Source organism: Procambarus clarkii, chromosome 44 (genome assembly GCF_040958095.1).
Source record: "Procambarus clarkii isolate CNS0578487 chromosome 44, FALCON_Pclarkii_2.0, whole genome shotgun sequence".
Taxonomy (NCBI): domain Eukaryota; kingdom Metazoa; phylum Arthropoda; class Malacostraca; order Decapoda; family Cambaridae; genus Procambarus; species Procambarus clarkii.
In genome coordinates this window covers 5,539,405-5,555,380 of record NC_091193.1, presented here as the reverse complement: position 1 = coordinate 5,555,380, position 15,976 = coordinate 5,539,405, and the positions used below count along the sequence as shown (strand labels likewise).

Here is a 15,976-nt window from a genome sequence, read left to right as displayed (position 1 = left end):
CTCCCTGACAACTACTGACACCACCTGCCTCCCCTGACATCCACTGACACCACCTGCCTCCCCTGACAACCACTGACCACCTGCCTCCCCAGACAACCACTGACACCACCTGCCTCCCCTGACAACCACTGACACCACCTGCCTCCCCTGACAACCACTGACACCACCTGCCTCCCCAGACAACCACTGACACCACCTGCCTCCCCTGACAACTATTGACACCACCTGCCTCCCCTGACAACCCCTGACACCACCTGCCTCCCCTGACAACAACTGACACCACCTGCCTCCCCTGACAACTATTGACACCACCTGCCTCCCCTGATAACCCCTGACACCACCTGCCTACCCTGACAACTACTGCCACCACTTGCCTCCCCTGACAACCACTGACACCACCTGCCTCCCCTGACAACAACTGACACCACCTGCCTCTCCTGACAACCACTGACACCACCTGCCTCCCCTGACAACCCCTGACACCACCTGCCTCCCCTGACAACCACTGACACCACTTGCCTCCCTGACAACCACTGACACCACCTGCCTCCCCTGACAACCACTGACACCACTTGCCTCCCCTGACAACCACTGACACCACCTGCCTCCCCTGACAACCACTGACACCACTTGCCTCCCTGACAACCACTGCCACCACCTGCCTTCCCTGACAACCACAGACACCACCTGCCTCCCCTGACAACCACTGACACCACCTGCCTTCCCTGACAACCACTGACACCACCTGCCTCCCCTGACAACCACTGACACCACCTGCCTCCCCTGACAACCACTGACACCACCTGCCTCCCTGACACTACTTGCCTCCACTGACAACCACTGACACCACCTGCCTCCCTGACACTACTTGCCTCCCCTGACAACCACTGACACCACTTGCCTCCCTGACAACCACTGACACCACCTGCCTCCCCTGACACTACTTGCCTCCCCTGACAACCACTGACACAACTTGCCTCCCTGACAACCACTGACACCACCTGCCTCCCCTGACACTACTTGCCTCCCCTGACAACCACTGACACCACCTGCCTCCCTTGACACTACTTACCTCCCCTGACAACCACTGACACCACTTGCCTCCCTGACAACCACTGACACCACCTGCCTCCCTTGACACTACTTGCCTCCCCTGACAACCACTTGCCTCCCTGACAACCACTGACACCACCTGCCTCCCTTGACACTACTTGCCTCCCCTGACAACCACTGACACAACTTGCCTCCCTGACAACCACTGACACCACCTGCCTCCCCTGACACCACCTGCCTCCCATGACAACCACTGACACCACCTGCCTTATGAGGTAAATATTCGTTAAGCTACAGTATATTTATGACGTACCATAATTTTTCCTTCCATACAGTGGGGCAGGGAAAGTGATGCTGCTTTGTTTTGAGGGTCGTCTTATGCGGTGAATATAGGCCTAAACCTGCATTACTCCTCTAAATTTTTTGGGTCGACCCATGTGTCGGATCGACTTGTATGCCGGCATATACGATACATGAATGGTTAGAGTGGATATAAATAGGAGCTACCTCATATGGACCAAAAGGTCTTATGTTGGTACTAGAGACACACAAAGGCAGAGCAACAAAAATGTGCAACAGAAGGGAGATTTGATTATCCAAGCACAGTAGAAACAAGCAATGATGCAATAAATGTGCAGAATCAAAATGTGACAAAAGATGCAACACTGATACTTGACAAGGAACATGATATATTTCCAGCCCCAGAACTATGTCCTGCTCAGAAGAAGCAACAAAGAAAATTTAAATTTTCTGGGTGCATTCAAGAAGGGGTTGAGAAACTCCCAACCAAGTGAACTGATAACAATAAATCCATGAACCATGGAAGGGTATGACACCGAGGTTCCCAACACCCAGATGCTAAAGGCAATGAAAAGGCAGCTCTCTAAGGACGAGCCCCCTAGACCCCATCTGCACAAGCACAGAGAGAGCTACTAAGAGAACAAATTGCAAACCTAAAAAGGAGAGACTTTGCCAAAGCAGACTTATACAAGACAAAATACAGTAAGTATAAATGAGCATCAAAAGAAGAGAGAAAGGCAATGAAAGATCAGGACCCAAAAATGAATCTGCCATAAGAAAACTAAGAGAAACCCCATTTCCTAATACTCTCTCACTAGGACAACCCAGTAAATAATGTGAATCAGAAGAAACGGCTGAAGGGTCACATAAACCAGCACAAACTAAAATGCATCTAATGTTAAACCCTTTTCTTGCCAAGAAAATGAGGTCCCTAAATCCAACAGTAAATGAGATCATGAGACCTGCACTCAAAAATATATGAACTCATCTAATCTATCAAAACAACGCATGTGATTATAAGCTGTTTTCTGATTACAATGAGGGTTCTTGTTTCTTCCCGTAGTTGTAGGTGCTACTGCAATACTAGGCTGTATTACGGATATCCCATTGTTTTAATTCAAATTCTCTCTCACACCCACTTGGTCTTTCTTTATGACTTTTAAAACATCAGTTTAACTACAAAACAGATATTGTAAATTTATCCATGTCAGTTATGTTTATCCTACCTCTCATGAAGGTCCCTTTGGTTCCACACAACCCATGTGAAATTCCCAGTCATAGAGGATCATGAAAGAAGTAGCATAAACTCTTAAGAGAAAACATGTTACTAGACCTACAAGAGCAACTGTAATTACCTAAGAGTAACATAAGTGTAGTTATAGGATGAGAGCTATGCTCATGGTGACCCATCTTCCCAGTAGTCTTTATCATACAATGCTTTGAAATTACTGATGGTTTTGGCCCCCACCACCTTCTCACTTAACTTGTTCCAACTGTCTACCTCTCTATTTGCGAAAGTGAATTTGCATATTTTTCGTTAGTTTTGACCTCTTATTCTTGAAGTTCCAGGTCTCTGAGTCTGTGCACCACAAGGTGGGTGGACATGGTCATTATGAGAGGAAGCGATGAGTGAGTGTGAACATTACACAGAATAGGGTAACATATAAGGCTGCATGGAAATGGTTCGTAAAAAAAAAAAAAATTGCATTTTTCTATAAATTACATTATATGACAATTCACTGGAATCAGTGTATACCTGGTGTTATGCAGCAATTTGATGCTGCTGTGGATGACAGTTGCAATGTGGAACCACTTGTTTATCAGTGAGACTATATTTTGAGTGATATTTTATTATTTAACATCTATAATCTACGTTAATGACAGTATTTTACTCACCTTTTATTCCCTGGTCTGATTACTCATCAACCCTATGTAAGTGGGAAAGAGGGTAATGATAATGTAGGTACAATATACAAAACAGCCCCGGTTACCTTGCAAACACACAACCTAACTCGCCCTATTTTCTGCTTATTGCTACTTGTAATAAAGTTTTTACATCTTGTTATAATGTTTTTATGACATATATGAACGTTGTTACAACTTGTTAGGTGGTGTTAAACCTTGTTCGAACGTTGTAGCAATGATGTAGCTTTGTCGTGTATTTGGCGGGTAATGTTCATAACATATATAAAAACAAAAAATAATGCATAGCCTACTTCCAGGGCAACAGCTAGGTGCTGCTTTCTTTCCTCCAGCTGTAGCTTAGCGATGGTGAGTTCTGCCCGCTGACGCAACAGTCGTTCCCGCACTGCCAGAGCCTCTGCATGCACAATAACATAATGATAAAAAATATCCTAGCATGTCATTATATGACATGGTTACTCATGCATCTGCAGACATGAACAGAAAACCAAACCCTATTCACACACATATTTGCAAAACTCGCATCACCCAGGTATCACTTCCTGCAAAATACAAACGGTGAATGTAATGAAAAGCCAGTTTCTGGGTGACCCCACAGGCTCCCTGAAGCTATCATCACTTATTAAGTGCCACTAGAACAAAGCTGGAATATGCAGCAGTTGTATGATGCCCATATCTTAAGAAGCACATCAACAAACTAGAAACAGTGCAAAAACATGAAACTAAATGGCTCCCAGAACTGAAGAACAAGAGCTATGATTAGAGGTTAGAGGCATTAAATATGCCAAAACTAGAAGATAGAAGAAAAATACGGCAATATGATCACTACAAAGAAAATGGTAACGGTAATCAATAAAATTGATAGGGAAGAATTCCTGGGAACTGGAACTTCAAGAACAAGAGGTCATAGATTTAAACTAACTAAACAAAGCTGGAGATATATAAGAAAATTCACTTTCCCAAACAAAGTGGTAGACGGTTGGAACAAGTTAGGTGAGAAGGTGGTGCAGGTCAAAACCGTCAGTAATTTCACAGCGTTATATGACAAAAGTGCTGGGAAGACGGGAAACCACGAGCGTAGCTCTCATCCTGTAACTACACTTGAGTAATTACAAACGCGTCATCAGTTGTTTTTAACTACTGGGGACCACGAGCCAAAACCTGGCCCTCTTCAGAGAGGCACAGAGAGCGATGGCCTATGATCACTTTACATTTTAAAGGATATTATCTTCGCCATCACCTTGAAAGGCACCCATAAAAATAGGCAAATCAAAACAAAACACTGCATGGTTTAAAAACTCGACCAAAGCCCCCAAAATGCCAAAAATACTCCCCCAATAAAAAAGAAGAAACAAAACTTAGTGAAACTAGCCCCTACTAGTCAACTCCACCTCTCCCCCTCTTACTATGAGGAGGGGGGAGCCGGCCCTAGGTGCCTGGACCAGGCCAACCCACATCTGTTATTTACTGAGAAATACACCACTGACCCGGGAAATGAGGGTGTCGGGGAGCCTCCGTTGCTCACCCAGAAATTGGCGTTGCAATACATTCAACGCTGGTTTTTTGGCTCCATCAGATCCCTGAAGTTAACTACCCACAGAGAAGGGCAATAATAGGAAACCTACTAGGGAGGTGGCAGCACCACAGGTAACAACTCTACACTGAGACCAAGAAAGGCGACTGACACCACATCCAAATGCAACATAAGACCACAGAGGACCCGGAACGTTCACAAGATACCTAACAGCCAAGACCCCGTTAGACCTCTGAAACCCTGAGCCCGAACATCTGCCCAAGACATATTACCAAAAAAACCAGCATTGAATGTAATGAAACACCATTTTCTGGAGGGAGTGCCCTGAAGCTATCCAAAATTATATGTGCTATAATGTATTAGTTTGGGGTCATCAGTCACAGGAGTCCTTATGCCTACCGGGAACCACGAACCAGAACCTGTTCCCCTCAGAGAGGTGCAGGGAACAATTACCTATTGGGCACTTTACATTTAAAGTACTGTATGTCATAATTGCCATTGACTGGGGAAGCAACCACAAAGATAGGCGAAACAAAACAGACCAAAATCTGGTGAAAATTACGATCTACGTCCAAGCATAGCAAAAGAACTTCCCCAGAAAGAAAACAAACAAGCAACACTTCATCCAACTAGCACTCCTGCTCATTAGTGTTAACCTTGGTTCTTGGTGAGCCAAGTGGGAACTTGGTGGGAACTTGGCTCAGGTGAGCCGGCAGCCCACCACTCCAGTTCTTGAGTGATGAAGACTACCGACCGGATGAGGGGTATCAGGAAGCCTCCGGGGCTTGCCCAGAAAATGGTGTTTCATTACATTCAATGCTGGTTTTCTGTGAGAAGCCTCGTCGGCTCCTTGAAGCTAACTACCAACAGATAAGTAAAAAACAAAAACAAAACAGGGACTTACTCAGGAGGCAGCAGCACCACAGATCTCAAGGCACAGAAGAGTCTGATGGCCACGACATGCTTCCCCAACATAACACAAGGTCAGAGAGAGGCCCTGAAGGTTCAAGAGATACCCCTGGCGGTCAGGACCCTGTTCGTCCTTCAAAGCCCCCATGCCCGAATGTCGACCCAAGACCAAAGACAGCATACTTCCACACATCATGGGCTCGAAAGTAAACTGCAGGCTGGCTAAACTTAATCACACACACAAGCCCTGGAACAGGGAACCAGGAAAACCGGATCCACCCAGAGCGTGCCCACCATCACTGAACCAGTGGCCCGCAAGTAGCAACATAGAGCCGCCACCGGACACAGCACATGATGCACCCCCGGCCTAACCAGCCAATCCTCCACAACCAATGGACCCCTCCGGAAGCCCGCTGACTCATTCTTCGCCAAAAAAGAAGGCTGCAAACAAACAAAAAAAGAATCATAGAATCATAAGACGCCAATAAGGAAAAAGCCAAGAGAGAAAGGAAAAGACAACCTTAACTGTCACAGATGAAACCCTGCGAAGGAAAAGGAAATGGTGGAAAGACTGCCAAGAAACTTCAAATAGTTGTTGAGACGAAGACTGCAGCTGGAACACCAGCAAAGAGGCTACCTGATCACCATACAAATGGAAATATACAAGCGTCAGAAATGGCAAACACGTAGTGCGGAGCAGGAAGGCAAACCAACATGGTACCTCACTGGCCCGGCTCGCTGAAAGAGGCGGAACTACAAAAAAATGCCCGGGTTCGGACACCGAGCCAGCAGCGCCTAAACCCAAGGCTAGGCCGGCCTCCATGGAGCCAAGAGAATCACTCTCCCCTAATAGGAATCCAGCTGAGCCAGAACCCAGAGTGACAGCTGGGCCGTGGAAAAGGAGATACAGGAACCCACACCTCGACCAGTCCTGCTAAAAAGCTTCTACCACGAGGGCCTCGAAGTCGGGGAACAGTGCCACGTACAGTGGGAGATTCCAAGACCATGCCGATGTGAAAAGGTCCACCTCTGGATGCCCGTATGTCCGGCAAAGCCAAACAAAGGAGGCGACATCAACCGGCCATGCTGTGGAAAGAGGATTGAAGCGAGATACATCATCTGCCAGTAGATTGGACCCACCCCCGAATGTGAACTTTGCGGAAAGCTAAACCACGAGAACTCAGCAGCAGAGCTACCTAAAGAGCCATCTGTCGACAAGAGCCCCTCTGGGTGAGACAATGAACCATGGGGGAGCAGTCCGAATGGAGCCAGAACATCGAACACCGAGGAAGCTGAATCTGTTGAAGTGCTTGCCACACTGCCACAAACTCCCACACCGTGCTGTGTGCCCGACATAAGGACAGCCCCCTCAACGTGCCTGGGCCCGATTGGTGAGCACTGGTCACAAAGCCCCAACTGAGAGATGAGGCATCTGTGAACATATCGAGTGAGGGAAGAGGAAAGCATCAAGGCACCGAACCCCAAAGAGGAAACTGGTGACGCAACAACCGGCGCAAGGACTTCGGGAAATGAACCCCACAATCGCGAGAGCAGTAAAAGAGGCTGCACCAAAGATACCAGAACAGGAAATAAAGAGAATCGAGCATGCAATGCAGCTGCCGCCTGAGCCTTAAAATCATCAGACAATGAATGGGTAAATTGAAGCAAAAGTGAAAAATAAGTCCCGCAAGACTCCGGGTCATAGGTGTCATTGACCCAACAGGCCGCATGACGGAGGCAGTATGGATGATCGTCTCCCTGAGGCAGGGGCAATGAGCAACCTTCAACTTCACACAAGGCGAGAGAGGACTCGGAAGACACCTCCAAGCCCACTGGGGTTTTCCAGGACCCATAGGGTAAGTAAAGCCTATGGTAAGCCCAGGCACTGGAGTGTACTTCTATTGGCACTAAGCCAGTAGAACCCTGTCTGTCAACGGGCAAACTGACCACCAGTAGCAGCTGTGAAACCTTGGAGACAAGAGAGGAGGACCACCAGCATAACTTAGGCATGCCTAATAAGAAGCTAGGCAGATCTCCTCCGTTAACAAAAAGTGAAAACACTAGAAAAGAAAAACAAAATCCCCAAAGACACACAACAAACAAACTGGCAGCCAGAGAGAACCGTCGGCCGCTGTGTGTGCAAGCTGGGCCGGCCGCAGCGTGCCCTGCCTAGGCAATAACACTCCCCACCCGGGGCAAGACAGAAAGCCCAAGACCTCCGGCGTACCCCACGGGCAAAGATAACGCCAAGAAACAAAGGCCTCAAATGGGAGTGATTCTCGAACACCTCCAGGGAAGATAACCCTGAAACACAAAGTTAGTACTTATGGAGCACTGAAGGAAGATAACCCAAGGTGCATGCTGCTCATGTACACTAAGACACCTGGCCACCACACCACACACATTTCTGGTACAATGATACAGGGCAAAATACAGAACAGGAAATTGAGGCCAGAGGATGACCTAGCTGACTGCCAGCACATCAATTCAAGAACTGAGATGGTGGCTGCCAGCTCACCTGAGCGAGCTACGAGCAGGAATGATAGTTGGATGAAGTGTTGCTTGTTTTCTATCTGGGGGAGTTCTTTTGCTCTTTTCGGACATAGGTCACAATTTTCAGCAGATTTTGGTCTGTTTTGTTTCGCCTATCATTCTTTGGGTGCTTCCCTGGTCGATGACCATTATGACATACTGTACTTTATATATAAAGTGTTTGTAGGCCATTGTTCCCTGTGCCTCTCTGAGGGGTCCAGGTTCTGGCTCGTGGTGCCCGGTAGGCATAAACAACTCCTGTGACTGATGACCCCAAACTAATCAAGCAGCCACAGAACATGTTGAATAGCTTCAAGGAGCGGACAGGGCTCCCCACAAAAAATGGCTGACAAGGCAGCATACTGTACTTGCGAACATCATGAGCATGAAGAAAGACCGCAGGCTGGCTAGATTTAAAGACACTGTAGACAACCTGAGAAATGCGAGTTTTGGAACAGGGAACCAGAGAAACTGGATCAAACCCATATTAACCCTTAAACCACACAAATCATATATATATGATATCAGTGACAAAACCGAAACCGCGCACATCACACATATATATGATTTCGTGTCTAGCGCTATAATTTAAACGCCCCCACCTGGGATAGGGGCAGCTATAGTACAGCCACGACCAATAGTTGCCAGATGCCACCTAGAAAAAAAATCCAGGCCAACATTCTTGGGTGTTAGAACGTCAGTATTGAGCAAGCCACCAAGGCTGGCGCACGCAGCACGAGCTCACAGCACCGCTGTTCAGCTTGTGACCACAGCATCGCCTACAAATGCCATAATATATATGATACTGCTATTATTTAGCGGTGATAGTATTACTGAAGCCCCCTGTGATAAAACTGACCAGGATTCTGATAATAGCAGGATTGTGGTGATATTTAGCACTGTGCTCCATGGAGGGAGGAGTAAGACTGTGGAGGGAGGGTTGTGGCATCGTCTTCTGACTGTGTGTGGCCACTATTTATTGACTGCACTCACCATATCAGCTTAATGGTTCGCTATGGTGAACAAAAATGTAGATACTTATATATAACGTGTGTATAGTGTGAGATAACAGCAAGAGTAGGTTGGGAGCCGCCATTTTGGTGAGGGAGGAGCGTCGTCTGCACTACTTGGCATGTTGTTTCTGGTGGCCACTAAGGTCTTTGGGCACCATACCAGCTTATTTGTACAGGTATGGTGAATAAAACAGGTACATACTTATATATAATGTGTGTATATAGTGTAATAACACCACAAACAATATTGTTGAAGAAGAAATATTAGTGTGTCTGGTCTTGAGGGCGGCCGCCGATCAGCTGACTGTGTGAGTAGCTACGTCTTTGTGCCTTTACTCACCATACCAGCTTAGATGTACAGTTATGGTGAACAAAACATGTAAATACGTATATATAACGTCTGTGTATAGTGAATAAATGCAAAAACAGTATTGTGGGAGGAGAATGAGGGCGAGTGAGGTGGTGTTGAGGGAGGGAGTGGCAGTGAGTGGCTCGTTGGTGTGTGGCAGTCACTCCTCGTTGCTTTTTGACTCACAAGACCAACTTAGAAGTTCGTTATGGTGAATAAAACATGCAGATACTTATATATAAACTGTGTATATAGTGTAACAACAGCAAAACTATTTGTTTATTGTTTTATGAACATAATAATTGAATCACTAATTAGCACACCATAATTTTGAGTACAGCGATGGTTCACACATTTTATTATATAAATATACCACAATTCACTGTATGGAATAATATTACTGCAAAATAACTAAGAAAAAATCAGAGACATTGAAATAATTAGGTAATAATATATTTGTGGCAACTGCTGCCTGACAGCTCGAGCGGAGTAGACCTCGTCTGGCGAAGGCTCTGTCAATGTCCCTTTTTTTGCCACACATCCCTACTCTATTGCGGCTAAAATATGCCACCTACGATTTTTTGTTATTTTTTCCGTGATCAGGGAACAAAAATGAACACTTCTATAAGACAAAAGAATTTTTTTTATTTTTTTTTTTGTTGCGCCTGTGGGTGTGAATTCCATTTGGGCCCCTAGCGATTTGAGGGTTAAGCCCACCAAAACAGAACCAGTGGCGCGAAGATAGCAGCGTAAAGCCGCCACCACCACTGGAAAAAAACAACAACTTTGTTTTGGTTCTAGTTCAAAAACAAAGATGGCCGCCGCCACCACCACCGGAAATATAGACACACCAACAGATGATTGTTTCAAAGGATTCTCACCTCAAGATATAAGGAAAGGAGGTGTTCTTGGCAGGTTAGAGATAATTAAGGATATGCAAAAGAAATATGAAGAAAAAGTGCTTAAATTGGAAGAGGACAATGGAGCTCTTAGGAGTGAGCGTTGCACTCTAAAAGGGAGTATGCTTCAGCAAGGTAAGATTATTACTGCATTAACAGACCAGGTAACAAATCAGGAGGAGCAAATCAAGGAACTAGTGAAAGAAAATGAGGTGTGGAAAGTGAAGTGTGGTGACTTTGAAGAAATAAACAAGAAAATAGACTCATATGGTGAACAACTCCAAGGTAGCCTGAGAGCTAATATAGAGTTAGGTAAGGATCTCCAACTGGAAACTTCACTGACAACTCACATAGAGGAGGTGAATAAAGAACTAGAAAAGTATAAAGAAGAAATAAAAGCGACATATGCTCAAGTTGTAAAAGAGAAAGAGACTATCAAAGAAGTGTGTTCGGAAGTCAAAACCAGAAATGACCAACAAGAAGCAGAAATTAGGCAAGTAATTAGGAAAGAACTGGTTACCAACAGTAAACTAGTACAAAACACTGCAGACAGAAGTAAGTCCATAATAATTTTTGGATGTTTAGAGAAGGAAATTTCATCTAGGGTGGACTGAGCAGCAGAAGAGATGAAAATCATAGTGAAAATAGTAGGTTTAGGAGAAGGCTCAAAGGAAAATGTCAGTGATTTTAGAAGAATAGGAAAATATGAGAAAGACAAGAACCGCCCCTTAACCCTCAAACCGCTAGGGGCCCAAATGGAATTCACACCCACAGGTGCAACAACAACAACAAAAAAATCCAAAAAATTCTTTCGTCTTATAGAAGTGTTCATTTTTGTTCCCTGATCACGGAAAAAATAACAAAAAAATCGTAGGTGGCATATTTTAGCCGCAATAGGGTAGGGAAGTGTGGCAAAAAAGAGGCGTTGGCAGAGCCTTCGCCAGACGAGGTCTACTCCGCCTGAGCTGTCAGACGGCAGTTGCCACAAATATATTATTACCTAATTATTTCAATGTCTCTGATTGATTTTTTTCTTAGTTTTTTTGCAGTAATATTATTCCATACAGTGAATTGTGGTATATTTATATAATAAAAAGTGTGAACCATCGCTGTACTCAAAATTATGGTGTGCATATTAGTGATTCAATTATTATGTTCATAAAACAATAAACAAATAGTTTTGCTGTTGTTACACTATATACACAGGTTATATATAAGTATCTGCATGTTTTGTTCACCATAACGAACTTCTAAGTTGGTCTTGTGAGTCAAAAAGAAACGAGGAGTGACCGCCAAACACCAGCGAGCCACTCACTGCCACTCCCTCCCTCAACACCACCTCACTCACCCTCATTCTCCTCCCACAATACTGTTTTTATATTTATTCACTATACACAGACGTTATATATACGTATTTACATGTTTTGTTCACCATCTTCAGGTTATCTTCAGATGATTTCGGGGCTTTCAGTGTCCCCGCGGCCCGGTCCTCGACCAGGCCTCCACCCCCAGGAAGCAGCCCGTGACAGCTGACTAACACCCAGGTACCTATTTTACTGCTAGGTAACAGGGGCATTGGGTGAAAGAAACTCTGCCCATTGTTTCTTGCCGGCGCCTGCGATCGAACCCAGGACCACAGGATCACAAGTCCAGCATGCTGTCCACTCAGCCGACCGGCTCCCCATAACTGTACATCTACCATATGTACTTAGATGTACCATAACTGTACATCTAAGCTTGTATGGTGAGTAAAGGCACAAAGACGTAGCTACTCACACAGTCAGCTGATCGGCGGCTGCCCTCAGGACCAGATGCACTAATACTGTATTTCTCCTCCAACAATATTGTTTGTGGTGTTATTACGCTATATACACACACATTATATACAAGTATCTACCTGTTTTATTCACCATACCTGTACAAATAAGCTGGTATGGTGCCCAAAGACCATAATCACCATCAGTAAACAACATGCCAAGTCGTGCAGACGACGCTCCTCCCTCACCAAAATGCCGGCTCCCAACCTACTCCTCTCGCTGTTATCTCACACTATACACACGTTATATATAAGTATCTACATTTGTGTTCACCATAGCGAACCACTAAGCTGGAATGGTGAGTGCAGTCAATATAAGGTGGCCACACACAGTCAGAAGACGACGCCACAACCCTCCCTCCCACAGCCTTACTCCTTCCTCCATGGAGCACAGCGCTAAATATCACCACAATCCTGCTATTATCAGAATCCTGGTCAGTTTTATCACAGTCAGGGGGCTTCAGTAATACTATCACTGCTAAATAATAGCAGTATCATATATATTATGGCATTTGTAGGTGATGCTGTGGTCACAAGCTGAACAACGGTGCTGTGAGCTCGTGCTGCATGCGCCAGCTTTGGTGGCTTGCTCAATACTCACGCTCTAACACCCAAGAATGTTGGCCTGGATTTTTTTCTAGGTGGCATCTGGCAACTATCGGTCGTGGCTGTACTATAGCTACCCTCGTAATTTGGGCCTCGTAGCCTGGTGGATAGCGCGCAGGACTCGTGATTCTGTGGCGCGGGTTCGATTCCCGCACGAGGCAGAAACAAATGGGCAAAGTTTCTTTCACCCTGAATGCCCCTGTTACCTAGCAGTAAATAGGTACCTGGGAGTTAGTCAGCTGTCACGGGCTGCTTCCTGGGGGTGGAGGCCTGGTCGAGGACCGGGCCGCGGGGACACTAAAAAAAGCCCCGAAATCATCTCAAGATAACCTCAAGATATAACCCCTATCCCAGGCAGGGCATTTAAATTATAGCGCTAGACACGAAATCATATATAAATGATGTGCGCAGTTTCGGTTTTGTCACTGATATCATTTATATATGATATGTGCGGTTTGAGGGTTAAGGGTGACATTTAATGGAGTGAAAAACATGATGGAAGTACTTAGAAATGCCAGGAAATTGCAGAGTGATGAGGTTGGCAAACTTTGGTCAATGAGACAAGACCTCTCCAAGGAAGACAGAGAAAAGCTGAAAATGAACCTAATTGAGGCAAAACATCTAAATGGAGATAGAAATGAAGAACACAGAAATTCTTTTTTCTACAAAGTGACAGGGACTGGAAAGCTTGTGAAATGGTACATAAAAACAAAGCAACAAGATCAGTAGTGGAAGGGGGAGTAAAGAGGAAAGGAAAAGGGAACATGTTCCTGAAAATTATATATACCAACATAGATGGAGTGAGGTCAAAAACTTTGGAGTTGCAAGATATAATCCAGCTTAGGGTCCCAGATATTGTCGCATTATCAGAGACAAAACTTGAAGAAAATATAATAAAAGAAGTTATATTCCCAAGAGGCTATTCAGTTTGGAGACGTGACAGGAAAACTGTAAAGGGAGGAGGAGTGGCTGTACTGGTGAAAAAACACCTGAAGGTAAGGGAGTTAATATTTGAAAACCCTCAAGATATTGACATACTGGCAAAGCAGATCTGGAATCAAGATGATAAGCTGATAATTTTAAATGCCTACAGCCCACCAGTAAGCAACACATGGACAAAGGAAGAACTGGATGACAAACGAGAGGGCCTCATAATGGTCATGAGAGATATTATTGTACAAGCAGATAAGGATAAATCACGACTGTTGATACTGGGGGACTTCAACTTTAAAGCAATAGACTGGGAGGCCTATGAAGCAAGAACGGAGGACTTTTGGACATGCAGATTTGTGAACCTCATTCTGGAAACATTCTTGTATCAACACAACACGAGGAGGAGTGGCTGTACTGGTGAAAAAACACCTGAAGGTAAAAGAGTTAATATTTGAAAACCCTCGAGATATTGACATAATGGCATTGCAGGTCTGGAATCAGGATGATAACCTGATAATTGTAAATACCTACAGCCCACCAGCAAGCAACACGTGGACAAAGGAAGAACTGGATGACAAACGAGAGGGCCTCATAATGGTCATGAGAGATATTATTGTACAAGCAGATAAAGATAAATCACGACTGTTGATACTGGGGGACTTCAACTTTAGAGCAATAGACTGGGAGGCCTATGAAGCAAGAACGGAGGACTTTTGGACATGCAGATTTGTGAACCTCATTCTGGAGACATTCTTGTATCAACACATAAAGCAAGCCACAAGAATGAGGGAAGGAGATATACCGTCAGTACTGGATCTAGTATTCACCAGGAAAGAAGAAGAGATTTTTGACATCCAGTACCTTCCTCCCTTGGGAAAGAGTGATCACGTCCTGTTAGACATTAAATATGCTTTAAGATATCATCTAGAAGAAAATGGGGACATTGAAACAGTTGATAAACTCGATTTAAAGAGAGGCAACTATGGGGAACTTCAAAATTTTTTTAATGAGTGTAATTGGACAGAATTGTTGCTAGGCAGGGAAGTAAATGAAATGTATGCCAAATTTTTAAAAATATACGAGGAAGGCACACAAACATTCATACCAAAACAGAGATGCAGGACCAGAAAACAGGATTGGTTTGACAGAAATTGTGAGAGGGCAAGAGACCAAAAGACACAAAAATGGAATCGGTATAGGAAGAGGCCAAACCCCCAAACATACCAGCGATACAAAGATGCGAGAAACAATTATACAGCAGTAAGGAGAGAGGCAGAAAGAAATTTTGAAAAAGGGATAGCAGATAAATGTAAAACAGAACCGGGCCTATTCTACAAATTCATAAACAACAAATTGCAGGTAAAGGATAATATCCAGAGGTTGAAAATGGGAAACAGATTCACGGAAAATGAAAGGGAAATGTGTGAAACATTAAATGAAAAGTTCCAAAGTGTGTTTGTACAAAATGAAATCTTCAGAGAACCAGACACAATAAGAATTCCAGAGAACAACATAGAGCGGATAGAGGTGTCTAGAGATGAAGTGGAAAATATGCTAAAGGAGCTCGGGAGGAACAAAGCAGCTGGCCCAGATGGCGTTTCACCATGGGTTCTGAGAGAATGTGCATCTGAGCTCAGCATTCCACTTCACCTGATCTTTCAGGCATCCCTGTGTACAGGAATCGTAGCAGACGTGTGGAAACAGGCTAACATAGTTCCAATCTACAAAAGTGGCAGCAGGGAAGACCCCCTCAATTATAGACCTGTATCATTGACAAGTGTAATAGTGAAAGTATTGGAAAAGCTAATCAAAACTAAATGGGTAGAACACCTGGAGAGAAATGATATAATATCAGACAGACAGTATGGTTTTCGATCAGGAAGATCCTGTGTATCGAATTTACTCAGTTTCTATGATCGGGCCACAGAGATATTACAGGAAAGAGATGGCTGGGTTGACTGCATCTATCTGGACCTAAAAAAGGCTTTCGACAGAGTTCCACATAAGAGGTTGTTCTGGAAACTGGAAAATATTGGAGGGGTGACAGGTAAGCTTCTATCATGGATGAAAAATTTTCTGACTGATAGAAAAATGAGGGCAGTAATCAGA

General features: G+C 44.6%; 1 protein-coding gene across 1 annotated transcript in view; it reads right to left on the bottom strand.

The window, feature by feature from the left end:
- LOC123745437 (uncharacterized) overlaps window positions 1-15,976 on the bottom strand; it is a 350,652-nt gene that overhangs the window by 68,749 nt on the left and 265,927 nt on the right. Inside the window, exon 9 of the mRNA XM_069300596.1 lies at window positions 3,570-3,673. Coding sequence (XP_069156697.1) covers window positions 3,570-3,673 — 104 coding nt within the window. The remainder of the gene's footprint in view (window positions 1-3,569; window positions 3,674-15,976) is intronic.